The following is a 20482-nucleotide window of genomic DNA, read 5'->3' on the forward strand; positions in this document are numbered from 1 at the left end:
TTCTTAGGCATAATCAACTATTATCATCAGTTCCTCTCATCTATTACAGCTAATCTAGCGCCCCTCTAATCATCCCTTAAGGGTAAGCCAGAAGACCTGAATAGGACTCCCTTTCAAGAAGCAGCTAACTGCAATGCAAAGAATACCCTATTTACCGCTGATGCTCTTACATTGCCAATGCCGCATGCCCCTCGCTTTCTTTCTACTAATGCTGGCAACATCAATATCGGTGTAGTACTCGTACAGGTGGTCAACGTCTCGTTCCACCCATTGGCCTTTTTTAGTAGAAAACTGTCCAAGGCAGAATCTGGCTACTTTACCTTTGACCTCTAATTGTTGGCAATGCATTTGGCTCTCCATCACTTTTGCTACATCTCAGAAGGTATGCCCTTCGTCATATGCACGAACCATATGCCTTTGGTGCACGCCTTCACACAATATTCCGATACCTGGTCCACCCACCAATGCCTACATCTCTCTGCCGTGTCAGAATACAATTGCAGCCTAAAACACGTCCCTTGGAAAATGAATGCCATTGCTGATACCTTGTCAAGAAACACATTGGCCACCATTCACCTTTGACTGGATTACATCAGCTTGGCAGAACGAAAAGATCCAGAGTACCAAGCATATATGACATCCTAAACATTGATCCGTTGGGAAGACATCACCTTCGATGACTCCAAAGCCACTCTCCTTTGTGATGTCAATAAATGTAGACCACAACCATTGATATTTTTCCTCAGGGGCTGGCATGTGTTTGATTCCATTCATGGCCCTTCACCATTACGATGGTCTACTGTACAGCTATTGAAGATGAAGTTCATTTGGCGAGGAATTACTAATGATGATAAGGATTGGGTCTGCACCTGTACTTCAAAAGTACCTAAACACATGGATTCAGGAGTGGGCACTTTCCTTCAACCTTACCGTCACTTTGCCAGCATTCACATTGAAGAAGAAGGACCCCTACCTTCATCACAAGGACATCATTACCCCTCCACTTGTTGGCCTCAATCCATCCCAATGTAAACGGCAACCTCCACCTTAGTACATCTGCCTTACACTCAGGGTGGATAAAAAGATTTGGTATCCCTAAAAATACTTCTGGGATAGGTACCTCTTTCACCTCTCAATTCTGGACATCATTAGTGAATTTTCTGGGCATCACTCTATATCAGACAACCGCCTACAACCCCTCAGCAAACGGAATGGTTGAACGTTTTCATCGCACCCTCAAAGCAGCTTTGATGAAACGATGCACTGACTTCAACTGGATTCCTCAGTTTTCATGGGTCTTCCTGGGACAAAGGACCAGACTTAAACACGCTCTGGATGTCTCAGCAGCAGAAATGCTATATGGCGACCCGTTGGTCATCCCTGCCCAATTTTTTTCGTTGGCAACTTCATCCGAGAATCTCCAGAACAAAAGTCATGTTGTGGGCAAATTTACTCCTTGCCACCAGACATACAAGCCGACAGTGAAGCAACACATACTGATAGATTTGCTGATGGCATCGCACATATTCCTGTGTAACGGCAATATCAAGCCACCACTAAGATTTATTATTTTTCAAGACATTTAATAAAACGGAAATCTATTTCTGATTTTTTTAATTTTCAAGTACTAACTCGCCATAATATCATTTACTTCTCTTACTCATTTATAGAAAAAGTCTTCAGTTTTTGTCTAAAATACCATTTTCTCAATTGTTATGAAGTACCAGTTCCTTTTCTGATATCATTGACCTGACAAAGTACATATTATTCTATCTAGTAAGAAGACCAATTCAAAAATAGTCCCTAAATATAGTAAGATTGAAAACAGTCGTTTTTACTAAGCATAGGCATCGGAGAAAAATGTCAGAGATAATTTTTAGGACAATAGAATTTCGAAGATTGCAGAAAATCGAATTATAAAAACCAAGGGGACATTGATGGTATTTAAAGCAAAATAGAACATTATTTGAATTTTATGAATAACTAATGTTAATTTCTGATCCTCATTACTTCCTAAAATCACCTAAAATCAAAAGTAGTTAGAGCATATTCTTGATACCTAGTAACTCAAAGTATTCTCAGTCCTCGTCTGCCCTTTTCCTTTTTAGTCTCAGTCGTGGTTGACAATTAGTAGATATTCAGAGTTTCTGCCAAAATCAAATATTAAACAAATATTAGTGTAATTTAGTATAGATTAGGATTCTTACACAGTTAAAAAAAAAAAAAAAAAAAAAAAAAAAAAACATTTCCGTTGCTAATTAACTTCCTAGGATTGGTTCATCCTTCCGACAAAGGCATTTGATTTGATAACGATTTTCTCGAATTTACGAATGATAAAATTGGTAAACTTATTTTTGGCTAAGGTTATGCAAATTGCATAAAACGTTCCCAGAATATCTTACAATGTGCCCTTAGCTTTCTTTCGTAACTCCTTTATGACATAAAAACAACCCATTCAAACAGTCTCTCCTTATGACAGTATTTAGGTCCTAACTTCAATTGGCATAATTAAGAATGAATAGAGTTGACTGGAATGAATGGCTGGCATAAAATCCTTTCAAGTTAACTCAAGAGTGAAGTCTAAAAGTATAAAATGGGAATTTCTTATAGTTGATGTGTCTGGACGTCTCCATTTAGTAATCTTGAGGTGAAATGGATTCTAATAATGCCATGATTAACGGTTTACCTAAATTAGTTTTTAACCATCATGATTATTTGAGGATTATTTTATATGTTGACCATCATTGCAAGTCTTGTCAGTGGTTTTTATCTATTATTATTTTCTTTTTTATCTCTATGACTAGTTCCTCTTCTTAACTTTGGATGAACAAAAAACAAGAACCCTATAGTATAGTGTATAGAGAAAAAATTAAATAGTTAATTTTTTTTCTCCTCTACCCGATGTCCCATTTCATGTCTTTCAACAAAATAAAATATTCAAATCTCGTTTACAAAAAAACAAAACCTTTCGACTTATCTCCTTACTTTGAATTTCTTATGGAAAATAGTTTCCGTAACTTCGGAACATTTTTAAGAAAAAGGGACGACTTTTCACGAAGCATCGGCTACATTTATTTATTTGTTGGTAGCAGATTGTTTTCACTTTATCAAAGTATTTTTAGTAAATACTCACTTACAAAGGCTCACACACTACGCACACACGCACACACACACACACACACATATATATATATATAGGCCTATATATATATATATATATATATATATATATATATATATATATATATATATATATATATATATATATATATGTGTGTGTGTGTGTGTGTGTGTGTGTGTTTATGTGTATCCAAATATATATATATATATATATATATATATATATATATATATATATATATATATATATATATATATATATATATATATATATATATATATATATATATATATATATATATATATAAACTTATATATATAGATATGTATATATATATATATATATATATATATATATATATATATATATATATATATATATATATATATATATATATATATACATACATATATATATATATATATATATATATATATATATATATATATATATATATATATATATATATATATATATATATATATATATACTATATATATATAAATATATATATATATATATATATATATATATATATATATATATATATATATATATTTATATATATAGTATATATATGTATATATATATATATATATATATATATATATATATATATATATATATATATATATATATATATATATATGTATATATATACATATATATATATATATATATATATATATATATATATATATATATATATATATATATATATATATATACAGTATATATAAATATATATATATATATATATATATATATATATATATATATATATATATATATATATATATATATATATATAAACCCACATTCTATGATAAGTTACATATATTACAGCTTCCAAAGGGAACATCTCCCTTCCTTTTCAGAATACAAATAGTTAGAAGTTTTTAATACGATGTGCAAACAGGTTCACAAGAATTACAAATCCCCTTACAGTCTCAGCGAAAATCAAGGTGGTTTGTTTAAATCATTCAGCTTCTCCTTAACAAAAGTAATTTTCATTTTTTTTTTATTTTGGCATTATTTTCTGATTACAAATATAATTTTAATTACTTTGATAAATATAAATTAAAACAACTTCAAACAGCTTTCGCACAGTATATGGTTATTAGCCACTGATATCAATCTGTTCATATTCTCAAAATCTATTGCATGATTTACCGTGTCATAGGTTTAAAAACTACCCTACCCTACTTCTCTTTTTTTTAAACTGAACTAGGCGCCATCATTCCTTCAACTCTCTGAGAATCATATATAGAGTAGAAGTGACTCCCACATATCCAACCAAAAATAAATACCGTATCAATATAATTATGAAACGAAATCTTCAGCATCGATGTTGGGGAAGTTGTTAAGAAATTTCACTAGATAAGAAATCGATCTTAATTTTTTTGAATGCTCCGTTTCGTTTTAAATAAAATATCTATTTTGTAAACAGATGATAGAATACCATCTGTTTAATGAATGAACGGCCTCGATATAAAGGTTTTTACGTCTTATTCGTTGTAGAGCAAACCCCAGTCATGGAGTTTCTGTCAAGTCTAGTGGTCCTCATTTCAGTTTTTTTTTTTTTTTTTTGCAATTCTCTGGGAAAAAGCTTCTTGCATTTGCAAGGTTATCTTAACTTAAAATTATAATTTCAGAGGCAAATGTATGATATTGCTATGATAAAAAGATCCCTTCCGTCAAACAAGACGCGTATGTTTGAAGAATTATAAAATAAGACAAGTCGCCAAGTGTCTATCTAATCATAACCTGGTCACTTTTTAATTGTTATCTATTTTACCCATTTTACTGATAGTATTTTCAACAACAAAATTCCTGCTTTAAAATCAAAATCAGTGATGAGACGGTCAGCAATAGGAGGCTGGTGCTGAAGTTTTCCTTGAAAGTTTCATTTGAAATAACGGTGATAAAGAAACGATTTTATCAAGAAAAATTAACTACTAATCTTCACTCGCTGTGAAAGGCAACTTATTGTTATTGTTATGGATTAATGCCTTAGCTGCCTCATACAACGTGTATTTAGAAAATAAATACTAAATTAAAGCAACAACATAAAATCCGGATTATTTTTATTATAAAAAGTTAGTATTTTAGAGGGGCCTCCAATAAACCTCCCTTCTGACCAAATTCTAATGCAAAGAACTAAACAAAGTTGCTTTGATAATAATGCTGATTATTTTTCATAAGATTCAAGCCACTATATAGAATTCCTACCATATTTGGAAGTAAACATTAGAAATTCTAACTAAGCTTAACAGAAAATATTAAAAAAAAAAAAAAAAAAAAAACGTCTCTGATTTTCATCTACTAAACAATGCCAGTTCAGCTATATTCCTTTTAAAAGACTTTTTCTTGACATACAATACCTATATATATATATATATATATATATATATATATATATATATATATATATATATATATATATATATATATATATATATGAATTCTTTTACATATACTGCAAGCATAAACGAAAATTATGTTATGCTTATGAAAGAGTTGGAAAATGATTATCTAAATTTATTGTTACCAAAAAGCGTTCACTTGAAGCTCAATTGCCTAATTCCATTCTTAATACAATTTAGTTCCAGAAAATTAAATTATCTGATTCCTTCTGTACTTCACCATACACTTTCATATAGAACTATACTTGCAACGTCCATATCACTTTTCAAAATATGAAAAAAAAAAAAAAAATTCTTTCTTGTCTACAATGTTTGTCTTTCCCGGGAGAGCTGTTTGCTGTTCGCAATACTTCTTCGATGCTAGTAACCGGCAAGTAAACATTCAATAATAAGGTGCTGTGTTTGAAGGGTCGGGTGGGTGGAGGGCGTTCTTAAATAATTTTATTAATTTTAAACTAAGAGCTAATTCCAAATGGATTCTTATATCAGTCAGCTTTATACTGTTCTACATTCATTTCTTCATTCATCTCCTTACGTACAGTGTACGATCATGAACTTCAATACTCTCACAAACTTACATGTACATAATTACATTATTCATTACTTAAATGTTGTAAAGAATTTTCAACAATAACAGGTTTTGCTATGGTCGAATTTAGCTGACAATAAAATTGTTTTTAATGATTCCTTATCCCTAATTATTAACTATACACTAAACTATTGGCTTAGCTTTTTCATTAATCATTATTTTGGGGGAGTCAACCTATTTGCCTGGGTTCTTTAAATAATTACTTAGAAACCATATTCAACTTGCTCCGCTTTTTAAGCTTTCCGACTATAATTTCATATCTATAACGTTTCCTCCGGTGCTGAGAAAGAAAGAAGAATATGGCATCAATCAATATGTCTTGGTATTAGAAATAATCTCTCGAGATGAGGAATATGGAGTATGCATTAAAAGCATGAAATAATTAGTCATCTAAGACTCTAAATAGTAGTAGTGTATTTCGGTTTATGGTTATTACCATTGCAAGTTATTGTAATGTAATTTTTAAGGGTCATACACATGTATATATATATATATATATATATATATATATATATATATATATATATATATATATATATATATATATATATATATATATATATATATATATATATATATATATATATATATATATATATATATATATATATATATATATATGTATATATATATATATATATATATACATATATATGTATATATATATATATATATATATATATATATATATATATATATATATATATATATATATATATAAAGAGAGACTAAAAGTTTATGACAAGTCCCCCTACATATTCCTGTCGAATTCAGGAATCTGTTCATAGACAATTCGACAGGAATATGTAGGGGGACTTGTCATAAACTTTTATATGTAGGGGGACTTGTCATAAACTTTTAGTCTCTCTTGATAGCTCAGTCGGTAGGGTCCCTGCCAGCATAGTTTTCAGCCGTACAGGTGGTGGTTCGAATCCCCACCCGGCCAGAAGCTGTTACCATAAAATGAATTCCAAGTGGATATATATTCCCAAGATAGAATTCGGTATTAAATGCGATTCGTGGGTGATATTTACATTAATTAAAATCACGTGTGCTTGTGATATATGTTCATTAAAATAACCACGTGTTGCAAACTCACGATTCAGCTATCATGGTGGAGATGGGTTTATTTCAAATATATATATATATATATATATATATATATATATATATATATATATATATATATATATATATATATATAAATATATATATATATATATATATAAATATATATATATATATATATATATATATATATATATATATATATATATATATATATATATATATATATATATATATATCAACAATGTAAACGAAGGGTGATTTTTAATTAATCTACTATGACGCATTAAGATCTAATGGGTGTATTTTTTATGAAGGTGCAGGGAAAAAATACTGCGATATGGAGTCCAGAAGTCTTAGCATCAAGCATGTTTGCTAATATGTGGTAGTAAGAGCGGAATTGACTCATCTGAAAAAATCCACAAGTTAGAGATTAAGTTATATCTTTTTGCTAGGTGGTACATCTTAGCAATCCATGTTTGCCAACGGTTATATAAGCAGATGAGCAGACTGTAGGAGTAATGAGTACTTTGGGTGTGGAGGAAATATCTCCCTAAATCTTTATGACGTCACTAGCAGCAGGGTGACATATTGGGTTTAAAGTGATAGACAAATTGTCTCCTCGGCTTCTAATCCTGAAATTAGTATGGACCGGCAGAGGTCACTTGTTCTGAAACACATGAAGGAGGGCAGCCCAGTTACCAGGAACTTTGGTTGACAGTGTAACTTTTCTCTTTGTTTCAGTGCCTCATTGTTGCCAGGTACAAGACTTCAAACTTGCCTTTGAATAGACATACCAGACAATGTCAACCCTGTTATTTATATAAAACCAAAAATTAATATGTGGTGCAAAAACATATGCTAACTACTATCTAGTGGTTATGGCACTGATAGGACGAAGCATTTCAACAATCACAGTACCATCTAATACAGCAGGAGTTGTCACAAGTGTATCGTTGTCAAGGTCTTTTGAAACAATACAAGTTAATATGTCAGTCTTAGTTCCATGATGCTCTTGACCTTTCCGAGTGAGTGAAGCAACAGGATTTGGCAAACTAAAAACAAAACAATGCTGCCAAATTATTTATACAAAATACTAAACCAATCCAAAAAAGCTTAACTCCTATTTTTTTTTTTTTAAGTATGAGATCCAGATACCTCAGACTTAAACCAGAAATCTTCTTGGCTTTGAGTCATATATAGATGTTCGATGTAATTATCATAAGGCACAGGAATGATGGTTCTTTGCTCATAATTATCATTTGTTGTCTGTTCAGCATACTGATAATGTGCCTTTCTTAGGAGAACAAAAAAGAGCAGCAACAGACATCTGATATATGTACAAGGTTCTGCAGATATGGTAAATGCCAATAAAGGATTAAGTTCCCAGACACACTACATTGCATCTTCCCTGTATGCAATGGTCCTGATGTTACCAAGAAAAAATTGTTCTCCAAACTGATAGGGGAAATTCTATTTGAGTTTCGCGGTCATTGTAAAAAGCGGTTGAATAGCTATATTAACTGGTGTTTGACCAGGATTCATGTATGCGATTGCTTAATGAAAGACTTTCATTACATGCCAAACTTCCACTTGAGTTTCTCAGTCGTTGTAAAAAGTGGTTGAAAAGCTATCTTTACTGATGTTTGACCAGGATTCATGTAAGCGATTGCTTAATGAAAGACTTTCATTACATGTCAAACCATAGTGGGGATCGTGGGAGAATCTGTGAAGAGCTGTATGTATGGCTTGGCTGGAGTAAATAAAGTATACTGTGTACTGGCATAATATGCAGCCCATGAAATCCATTCTTCCTACCCAAGTTTGTTTTTGCTAGAAGATTTCTGACTCTCTCCAGCCACTGACTGCCTTCTTCATTAATGTTTCTGAGATTGATTGATTGATTGATTTAAAGTTTTCAGGCATCCTGACATCTAAGGTCATTGGCGTCGGTAACATTTAATTTATGTATACAAAAATAAAAAATAAAATAAAATAAAAAATAAAAAATTATTCAATTAAAATCATAAAAGTTGAATGTCATAAAAGTTAAATATTTTTCAGAAGACCTGCTTCTGAAATAAATCTAAAAATGCTACTTGCATGGTAGGACACATGAACCTGCCACCCTCACCTCGAGCCTCAAACAAATATCTATTCCTTAAGTTGTTATAATTGGGGCATTCGGTCAACAAATGCCTTACTGTTAGAGGTACTAAACAGTCGTCACAATACGGTTGGTGTTGGCCCTTCAGCAGAAACTCATGTGTCAACCGAGTGTGACCAATACGGAGACGACAAAGAGACATCTCCCATTTTTGGGGCATCATATTATACCTCCAAGGAGATATGTCATTTGTTACCTCTCGCATTTTATTCCCATCTAGGCTATCCCATTGCTGTTGCCATTTATTGCAAACCAATTTCTTGATGTCAGGTAAGAAATCATTACAGGGAATGGGATACCTTCTTGGCAGCAACTCGGATGCAGCCTTCTTAGCCAGTGAATCTGCTTTCTCATTCCCAGACACACCTACATGTGCTGGAACCCAACAAAATTGAATTGTTATACATCACCGTCCAATAATAAAAAGCCATTCTAAAATCTTTAAAACTAGAGGGTTATTATGATTAAAAACTTCTATAGCTTGAAGGACACTCCTTGCATCACTAAAAATTGTAAAATTACCCTCCTTCTCCAACGCTATTTTCTCAATAGCGGTTAATATGCCATACAGTCCGGCAGTAAATATGGAAGCGGTCAGAGGAAGTGCACCTCTACAATTGAAATCATTACTATGTACTCCAAATCCAACGTCAGCATCAGATTTGGAGCCATCAGTATAGATAAAAGTTGATCCTCTATGTTCTTTAACATGTTCATTAAAAAGAGACCTGGCTTCTAGGTCTGACATATTCTTCTTATCTCCAGTAAAATATTTACAAAAAGATATCTCTGGTAAATTCCATGGAGGTGTTGATGATACCTTGAATGGAAGTACCTTATTTGTAATTACATCCAGACTATTTAATAATCGTTTCACCCGAAAGCCATAAGGTTGAGGAGATTTTGGGTGCAACTCAAAGTATGATGCGTGTCTTACAAGGCTTGCAGTCTGAAAGGCTAGAGAGTTAGGGAGCCTTTGCAATCTAAACCAATACCGAATAATGGAAGACATTCGGTAAAGGTCTAAAGGTAACTCTCCAGCATCAACAAGGAGACTTGGGATAGGCGAGGTTTTAAAAGCTCCAGTAGACAATCTAATGCCTGCATGATGTATCGAGTCTAATATTTTTAACCGGCTTGGGGTGGCTGAAGAATATATTTCACGACCATAACTAATTTTGGAAAAAATCAAGGCCTTTTATAATTTTAAAATAGTATTGCGGTCTGCCCCCCATGATGTATGGGACAATACTTTTAAGATATTCAGAGCTTCAACACATTTAGATTTTAACGCTTTTAAGTGAGAAACCCATGTAAGCCTACAATCAAATATCAAACCTAAAAATTTAGCTTCTCTTGCACATGGTATCCGTTGACCTTTAATGTATATATCCGGGTCTGGATGTACTCCCCGGATACGACAAAAATGGACAATGGTAGTTTTACTTGTCGAGAACTTAAATCCATTCATGTCAGCCCACTGGATAATTTTATCAATAGAGAGTTGGATTTTTCTCTCACCCATTGCCATTCTAGTGCCAGCAAATGATATTGAGAGATCATCCACAAATAATGTTGAGAGAAGATCCTGGGGAATGGCTGAGGATATCCCATTAATTGCTAGTGCAAAAAGGGTTACACTCAGCACACTACCTAGAGGAACTCCTTCTTCCTGGCACTTACTCTCTGATAGATTTTCCCCAACTGTCACTTGAAAAACTCCATGTGAAAGAAATGCCTGAATAAATAGTGGCAGCTCTCCTCTCAATCCCAATTCATGAATGGTTTTAAGTATACCATATCTCCATGTGGTATCATATGCCTTTTCAAGGTAAAAAAATACTGTAACATGGTGCTGTTTGGAAGCAAAGGCTTCACAAATAGAAGACTCAAATCGTATCAACATATCAATCGTTGAGTGCATTTTTCGGAATCCACATTGAATCGATGATAAAATACCTTTCTTTTCAAGGTACCACATCAGCCTTGCATTGACCATCTTCTCCATGATTTTACATAAACAAGATGTCAATGCAATAGAACGATAGTTTACTGCTAAAAACTTGTCTTTACCGGGTTTTAAAAAGGCTAAAATAATGGCTAGTTCCCAAACACTTGGGTAACTATGATCATGCCATGTTCTATTAATAATGCTTAAAATAAATAGCTTTGTATTAATATGTACATGTTTAATCATTGCTTATGGAATTCCATCGGGTCCAGGGGCTGTATCATTGCAATGAGCAAGTGCGGAATCAAATTCTCTTTCAGTGAAAAGAGAATTATACGACTCTTCCCTTCTTGTTGCAAAATTTAAAATTTTCTTTTCTTCAGTGCTCCTATACTGGTGTCCAGGGGCTCCTTCACACTTGCTGGATACATTTGAAAAATGATTAGCCAGGGCATTGCTAACATCATTTGCTTCAGTTACATACTGGCCATTCACCTTCAACACTGGTGGTGGGTTGGGGGTGAATTTGCCAGCTATCTTTTTTACTTTCCTCCACACAGAAAATGGTGGTGTTCTACTGTTAATGGAGGAAACAAAAGACATCCATGACTGGCGCCTTGCTTCTTTCATGGCACGACGGAACTGTGCTCCACATTTCTTGTACATAATTAGATTCTCATCAGTTCTGCGTCTATGCAATCGTGTTAGAGATCTTCTTGTGGCTCTGTGGAGGGCAGTTAGTTCTGAAGACCACCACGGGACTGGTCGTCGTTTGAATAACCCTGTTGTTTTGGGAATTGAATTGACTCCTGCTGTATGGAGAGTTCCATTCAGTAAGTCTATGGCATCATCGATATTTTTCAGCCTGTCCTGCATCCCCCTCAATTTCGTTTAGCTCATGAAATTTATCCTAGTCCTCCTTGTCAAGATTCCATAGTGGTGATCCCTGTAAAGGTGGACCATTGCTGGTGTTTATAATGATTTGTGCATGATCACTAGTATGCCAATCATCTAATGTTCTCCAATCGAAGTCGAGAAGGCAATTAGAGCTTACGATTGATAGGTCAATACATGACAAGGTACCTGTCTGGACATGAAAGTGTGTGGGCTCTCCTGTATTAAGGAGTCCCACATCTTCATTTTCCACAATTGATGATATGATATTTCCCCTCGTGTTTGCTAAAACATCACCCCACAAAGGATGTCTACCATTCAAATCTCCAAGTAAAAGAAAAGGTTGAGGGAGTTGTTGAATCACCTATACTAAGTTATCATTCAAAATTTTATCATTTGGAGGCAAGTACAGAGAACAAATTGTATATTTTCGCCCTTTGTCAATCTGTACAACCACTGCCTGCAGAGTTGTGCAAATAGACAGAAAAACTTGGGGAACATCTTGACGAACGTATATGAGACTTCCGCCATGGCTCCCCACTTGGTGATCATATGGTGTCCTATAACTAATATATTCGCGAGGACAAGGGGTATTATGATCAAGTTTGCTCTCCTGTAGACAAATAATTATGGGGAATGCTCATGAATAAGGAGCTTAAGTTCTTCATATTTGGCCCTTAAACCCTGACAATTCCATTGCAAAATGGAGGAAAAAACTATGGTTTATAATTTGGTAGACCCCCTGGATGGAGTCTTCCCATTAGCAGTTTTTTATCTAACACTATTTTTAGGTGGTTTTATTAAAGAGAGTCTTGATAGATTGGGTTTAGCATTTATGATTTTCTTTTTGTCTTTTTGATCTGATTGTTGAAGAGGTTGGCGGACCTCCACTTGAATTTCCGATTTATTTAAATTGACTTCCAGTTCAGAAATATCAACAGACAAATCATCAAATTTATTTGACGTCGTGATTTTGATATTTCTTATGGAAGGGGGCAAGAGAGATGGAGGTCTCTCTCTTTTCCGATTAGTAGGTTTTGAGCTACCAGGTTTTTGCACCTTCCCCAATACAGGTGCACCTATTAACTTGGTGTCAGGTGGCATCTTTATCAAATCAGGCAAGGACATGGCCTGGGAGAGGTTAGTACTATTGTTGGTAATGGGGGACGAAGGCTGTACAGAAATGGGCAATGACCCATTTTTAATACACTGTGGCAGAGCCTCAGAAGGCAATATGATTACCTTGTCATGCAGTACTTTATTATCAGAGGTTGTATTTCTTTTCTTAGGATTACTGGCATCGCCAGGTGGGGTTGATGTCTCCTGTGGTAAATTTACCTTTGATTTTAAGGCCTTTGCATAGCCGGTTGATTTATTCAACAGTCTTTTTGCATGTCCCACACTTATGTGTTCTAAACTTGATTTGTTTAGGGCAGCTTCCTCCAACTTATACAGTTTGCATCTCCTATCAGTTGATTTATGATTCAAATTGCAATTTGAACACCTGGTCTCGAGTGTACATTCTCCATGATAAATTTTGGAGCAAATACCACACATTTTTCCAATTTTTGCAAACTTTGGATGGGTGTCCAAATTTAAAACAATTAAAACATTGCAGGGGCTTTTGTTTGAAAGGCCGAACTTTAATCCTTTCATTTTCAATAAAAATATGGAAAGGTACATCAGCATCCTGGAAAGTAAGTATAATCATTGAAGTTCCAGGAACCTTATGCACTTTCCATACATTCAATGGACACATAGAAAGTATCTCCTCCTCTGTAAGTTCGTACAGGTCCTTATTAAAGACCACTCCCCTTCCATAACTAAAATTTAGATGAAGTTTCATTTCCAACGTAATTTCATCACTGCCTGTCTGTAAGTTAGATAGTATTGCAGACTGAGTCGAAGATTTGCCATGGATGAGATAACTATTCTTCCCAAAACGAGATATATCTCCAGGTCCTATGGTTCCTGCTTTTTTTTTTGGATAAACTTACATATCTTAAAATAATTCCCTATTATCCCTTTAGGTTCAGCTAAGAGACACATTGGTGGTTTGGGTTTTCTCTGTGAAGGCATGGGTACATTTCTATCTTTTTCAAACCAATCAGCAGGTTTGTACACATCCAGTTCCTTTGGGACCTTGTCACAAAGAGCTCCCATGATGTTCAATTTGTTAATTTTGATACTACTAATATTAGATATGGCATTAAACGCTTCATCATGACTTTCAAAAGATATCCAAGAGTCCCATTTTTCATCTCCAAGTCTCATCCTTATTTCCTTTATCAATACATAGCACTCAAATGCTCTATATATATCATCATAATTTGTCTCTAATGGGATTTGGGAAACATGAAGGAATCGTAGTTTCCCTGTGTTACCCAAATGGCTAGATTTTTTAACATCAGTAGAGTGGTCCTTTTTAGTTCGAAGGTCGTCAACAGAATTTTCCTTAATTACAGTAGCAGTAGTCGTCAACAGTGCCGGGGGGGGGGGGGGGAGTCAGCAAATCCAGGGGATGGGGAGTCAGTATTTGAAGGGTCCATATTTAAGGGTGGGATTTTCATGTTTTTTGTTGTTGTTTTGTTGGTTTACCTGCTTGAGAATTATAAGAGAGTATCATACGTTGGAAAGGAAATTTTTATTCGACACTATCGGCATAATGAGAGTATACTTCCCAGATGGTCCACTCCATACCCTACCCGAAGGATAGCATCAAAACAGATATAGAGGCACAGGTGTAAGCTAAACCCACCTGTTAGGACTGAGACCAAGGTAATATGGAATCATCCTCCCCATATCTGTAATGATGGGCTTCCGGCCAAAAGCCAAGAGTCGCACCTCAAGGATTGGATCCCCCTGGATTCCGATGACCCAACCCTTGAGAGTAGTTCCGCCAAAAAGGTCCAAACCATCTTTGGGATGGCTGAGATCATCCAATACTATCATATATAGCTTTGAATGCAAATACCTCCCAACCGTGATCCCTTCTCCCATTAATCTAAGCAGGCAGTAATAACGAATGTGGAAATATCCACGCCATTTGAATAAAATAGAAAAAAAAGTAGATAAATAAATAAATGAACAAATAAAATAAATATATATATATATATATATATATATATATATATATATATATATATATATATATATATATATATATATATATATATATATATATGCATTCATCTACATATATATATAACTAAGAAAAATAATAATCATTGAGATAGGACAGCAAGATGAAAGAAAGTTGATAAAATTAGGAGAAGGTCGAAGTAATATTAAGCAGAAGAAAAAGATGAAAGAGAGAAATTTAGATTCGAACTGGGGGAACAATTTCCCGAAGTTCGAGAGCCCTCTTGCCCGTCACCAAGATTCAGCACGGGAATGAAATGCCGTGCTGAAGCTCAATGACTTCATCAAGGCATTCTCTCATTAAGAGTGAATGTTTCTGAGAGGATAGGATGCTGGCTGAGGAGGACTGTTGGTGTAATGGTCAGGAACATACATATCCTCATCAATAGGCAGTGAAACATCCACTTCCATGGATGTTTAGCAGTATGGCAATGGTTTCACAAGTTTTGTCTCATGAAGCAGGATTAGGCATATATACGGCATTTTCTTATTTTTGGCATTCTGAATGAAAATGTTGATGAACACTAATGCATTTTCCATAAAGGGGTGTAGTTCTTCTGGTCAGTGAACAGTTTTGATCAATTTTGTCGAATCAACATCGGGTGATTTGATTCTTAAGGGCTTGAAGTGGGACCACCACACCAATATCATCCCAGTGACTACTATGGGAATCTCCATATCTGTGCTAAAGACCTTTAAGTGGTCAAATGAAACACTTAGTCCTTGTTGAGGCATGACATCAACCTGAGATGCACTTTCAATTTGAAGGAGCAGTTTTATTGACAGATAGTAGGTTGGCCAGGGCACCAGCGACCCTTGACATACTACCGCAAGAGAGTTATGGGGTAATTTGACTGACCAGGCAGTTTTACGTTGGATCCTTCTCTCTGGTTATGGTTCAATTTCCTTTTGCCTACACATATACCAAATAGTCTGGCCTACTCTCTATATATTCTACTCTGTCCTCATACACCTGACAACACTGAGATTACCAAGCAATTCTTCTTTACTGAAGGGGTTAACTACTGCACTGTAATTGTTCAGTGGCCACTTTCCTCTTTGTAAGGGTAGAAGAGACTCTTTAGCTATGGCAAGCAGCTCTTCTAGAAGATGGACACTCCAAAATCAAACCATTGTTCTCTAGTCTTGGGTAGTGCCATAACCTCTGTATCATGATCTTCCACTGTCTTGGGTTAGAGTTCTCTTGCTTATGGGTACACTTGGACACTCAATTCTATCTAATTTCTCTTCCTCTTGTTTTGTTAAAATCTTAATACTTTAGATAAAAGATATTTATTTTAATGTTGTTACTCTTCTTAAAATATTTCGTTTTTTCTTGTTTTCTTTCCTCACTGGGCTATTTTCCCTGTTGGGGCCCCTGGGGTTGTAGCATCCTGTTTTTTTCCAACTAGGGTTGTAGCTTAGCACATAATAATAATAATAATGATATAGTGGTGTAGGTGTTTCCCTGTCTTTTATGTGACAAGGAACACTGTCATGCTTCTCGGATTTGTACGTTACAGAGTTAAGGATTATTTGCTGCTAAAATAAGTTGTAACCTGGAAGTTTTTGGGTCTAGAATGTGTGGGGATAATTGCCTCATCCATTAAGAAGCATATGCAGGAATGATTTCAACATTAGGAATATTGAATCAGTTCTACGTGTAATAGAGAAGGATCCAGTAAAAACCTTTTTTATGATGAGATATTCACGCCTGAAAATTTGTGGTGCTTTAAAAATGAGTAGGGCATTTATTGTTGTGTTGTCCACGATGTCAACAATTGCTTTGCTTAAGTAATCACCAAACACAAGGGAACATCCTCTCTTATTTTCCTTAGGTTTAACATCAGGAATCAGACATTCTATATTCTCCGGAACCCGTATGGTGATGCGTGTGTTGTCACAGTAATTGAAGGTAATCATGCGTATTTCATACAATGTAATCAAGACAGTCATTGGTAGTGATTTTATTGAGCTACAACATTCTTCTACAAAGTCTAGCAACTCATTCAAAAAGTGTTTGGATTACTTGTAGGGCGTTATTTTTGTAGCTTTGCAACCAACAGTTTCCGCTTTTCTGTAAGGCTTAGTCAGGCTTGCAATAATATATACCACAGCAATTGTGACCATGTCACCAGCAGCTGGTTGGACAAACAAATGGTTCCCATATACTACCTGGGAAAATTTTTTTACGTTTTTATGTAACCCAAGGGTAGCGCCTTTCCTTCGTTCATGTGGTTACATATTTCATTACAGAAGATACAGGGCATGCTGAGTTGATATGTTTGAATCTTAGGGTGAATACTTTAGGGTAGATCTGGTACTGATGATTAGATTGTGAGCCGTGTTTTAACTGGGATGGAAAATTCTTCATACTCTCTTCTTGCTCTCTCCACTTTTGGGTTGTCGATGGCATTCCTGCAACTTTTATGTCATATTTCTCAATTGGACATCATCAGTTGCACTACATGTTGAGAATAATCACCACTACTACTACCACCACCGCTAGTGTCATTCACTACTACAGAATCAAGCAACACACCTAATGCCGTCAACTCCTGGATGTTATCTGCAACTTCTTTGTTTCAAGCATTTGTGGTATCAACACAGTTGCTAATGTTTCTAGATGAAGAGGAATCTAAAGTTTTTGTTTGTTTTTATTGACCATAGATTGACATGAAAAAAAAAATCTAGACAGAAATATCCATAACTGAAATTTAGTTTTAGTCACTTATATAAAGAAAATTCTAAGGTCTATTATGAAAGAAGACATAAAGTTGCAAGAAAATCCTGGCAAGATAATGTAATACACAGGCATTCATACAGGCTTGGAAAATATTAGTCAACGTAATGGTGTTTTATTTGTCGATGATTTATTATTCTTAACCCAAGCACTATCAAAAGGGAACAATTATTGCCTTTAAAATATTGAACAACCTTTAATTAAATTCTATGACCAATAAATGAATTGTTTGATACTAAATTTCTCTATGTAGTCCTAACAGAGGCTAAGATTTGGCACTTAACGTGTTTCTGGCTGCCATTTTGAAAAAAAAAAATGCGTATAATTCATATACAATATATGATCTAAGTTGTGTCCTTTTATGTTAACTTTGCATAATGACATGAAGTCACTTAACCCATCTACTGTAAGCTTCGATATATCTGTTCTCTCAAATAATATAACTCTTAGATTGTGCTTGATCTGTTGTGAGGAACTGAAGTCTTATTTATATATTGCTTAAAAGAAAAGAAAATTTTAAGAACTCAGTATAATTGATGCATTGTCACGCCGTCTAACTACTCAGTAGCCTAGACTTTAGTTTAGCTTGTTGTTTTGTAATGAAGTGTTATGAAATCATTTGATAGAATCTAGGTGTATAATTTTGACTCTTGGTTTGCATGTAGCAGTCCATAAGTATCTTTTGTATTTATTTAGCACTTTCTGGCTTAGATGGGAGATCCGAATGTTGATTCTAAGGTCATGACCATTCTTGTCTAAAATACCTATCAATTTGACATTCTGCCTGTGTAAAATATTAAATTTGAAATTTTATGTCCGTGTGAAGTGTTCTGTCTAAAGGCTTATGTGCACTAAATTTGACCTAATTGTGAAATTTTCTTATAATGTAAAACTCTTCCACAATGATATTTTTTTCTATGTAAATTTCTTCATGTGTGAAATTCTCCCTAGGTTTGAAATTCTCTGCCTTAATTTCTCTATCAGTGGGAAACTCGATCTAAATTCTCTATCCGTGATGGGTTATATATCAGTTTAAAAGTGTACATGAGAGGTAAATTCGTAATTAATTTAATCAAAAGACTATTGAATAAATTATTGAAACAAAAATTGTTTATATAAACAATCACAGAGAACGATAAAGAGATGACGAGAGAAAGAGAAACGAATGGATTAAATACTTTATATGACACAAAATATTTCCCCCAGCTATGGATTCGATCAACAATACATATGACAATGGACACACGCAAAACAGTTTCATTTATATCAATGTTTTGATTTTAAAATCCCATCAATTTTTAATCTTCTATCAAATATTTGAGCTCATTAGAGTAATAAAATTAATTTCACCTAGTAACCTAAATTAATCAACATCTTACTCAATAACATTGATGTTGAAACTAAAAATCTAGATTTTGTTTTCAGGTATACAGGAGTTATCGAAGAATACAGATGATTTTATTTGGGGAATAGACTTTATATCTTAGAGATGACTGAATAGTTCAAAATTCCATCTATAATGACCCTGAAAAATCGTGCGACGAAAATTCCCGGGATAATTGGATTCAGTCCATCAACAGGGGATATATTCAAGCCCCATCACACAAAAGATGCTCGAACAGTCAAGATTAATGCGAAAGGTGTTCAAGGTAGTCTATGTCGACATCCTTAGGAATGGCAAGGGTTTTGTCAGTAAGCTAACATCAGAATTACAGTTGACAGTGGAAGATTTGCCAACTGAGACTATATCTTTCTTTCTCAAAAATAAGCCTTTTCTTCCAAATACATAACCTGAGCGAAATAATGAAAAAAAAAAAATGAAAACACAAATCTTATAATTTGCTAATAGCATAATATACAGTGTATATATATATATATATATATATATATATATATATATATATATATATATATATATATATATATATATATATATATATATATATATATAGAGAGAGAGAGAGAGAGAGAGAGAGAGAGAGAGAGAGAGAGAGAGAGAGAGAGAGAGAGAGAGAGAGAGAGAGAGAGAGAGTTTGGCATGATAGAATATAAGTTTATCGGGATGAAAGGTCGACTGAAATCCCGCATGGATTATGTCATTATTGCATTCATTATATTTGATATAAAAATTAAGAAACAAAATTTTTCACCTCCCATATTATACCTACTTCTAATTTGTGAAAACCTGAAAGATTAAGATTTTTAGAAAATACTCATTGTAAAATCTGCACCAATAGAACGAGAAAGGTTGTGGAAACTATCAGTGGCCTTCGATGACGTCATTACCATTAGCGATTGTTGAACATCTTTTACTAGATCGTGAGTTTTCCTTCCTTACCAATTAGCTATAGGCGATTTTCTTTCTTTCTTTTTTTTCGCTTG

At 34.0% G+C, this 20482-nt stretch overlaps 1 protein-coding gene across 1 annotated transcript; it reads left to right on the top strand.

Moving 5' to 3' along the window:
• The first annotated feature begins 847 nt into the window (after positions 1-847).
• LOC137659915 (uncharacterized) lies at positions 848-1586 on the top strand. Its single transcript, XM_068394684.1, has 2 exons — positions 848-1028; positions 1117-1586. The coding sequence occupies exons 1-2, from the start codon at positions 848-850 to the stop codon at positions 1584-1586; spliced, it is 651 nt and encodes a 216-aa protein (XP_068250785.1).
• Positions 1587-20482: the final 18896 nt, after the last annotated feature.

The sequence above is a fragment of the Palaemon carinicauda genome, chromosome 20, assembly GCF_036898095.1.
Source record: "Palaemon carinicauda isolate YSFRI2023 chromosome 20, ASM3689809v2, whole genome shotgun sequence".
NCBI lineage: Eukaryota > Metazoa > Arthropoda > Malacostraca > Decapoda > Palaemonidae > Palaemon > Palaemon carinicauda.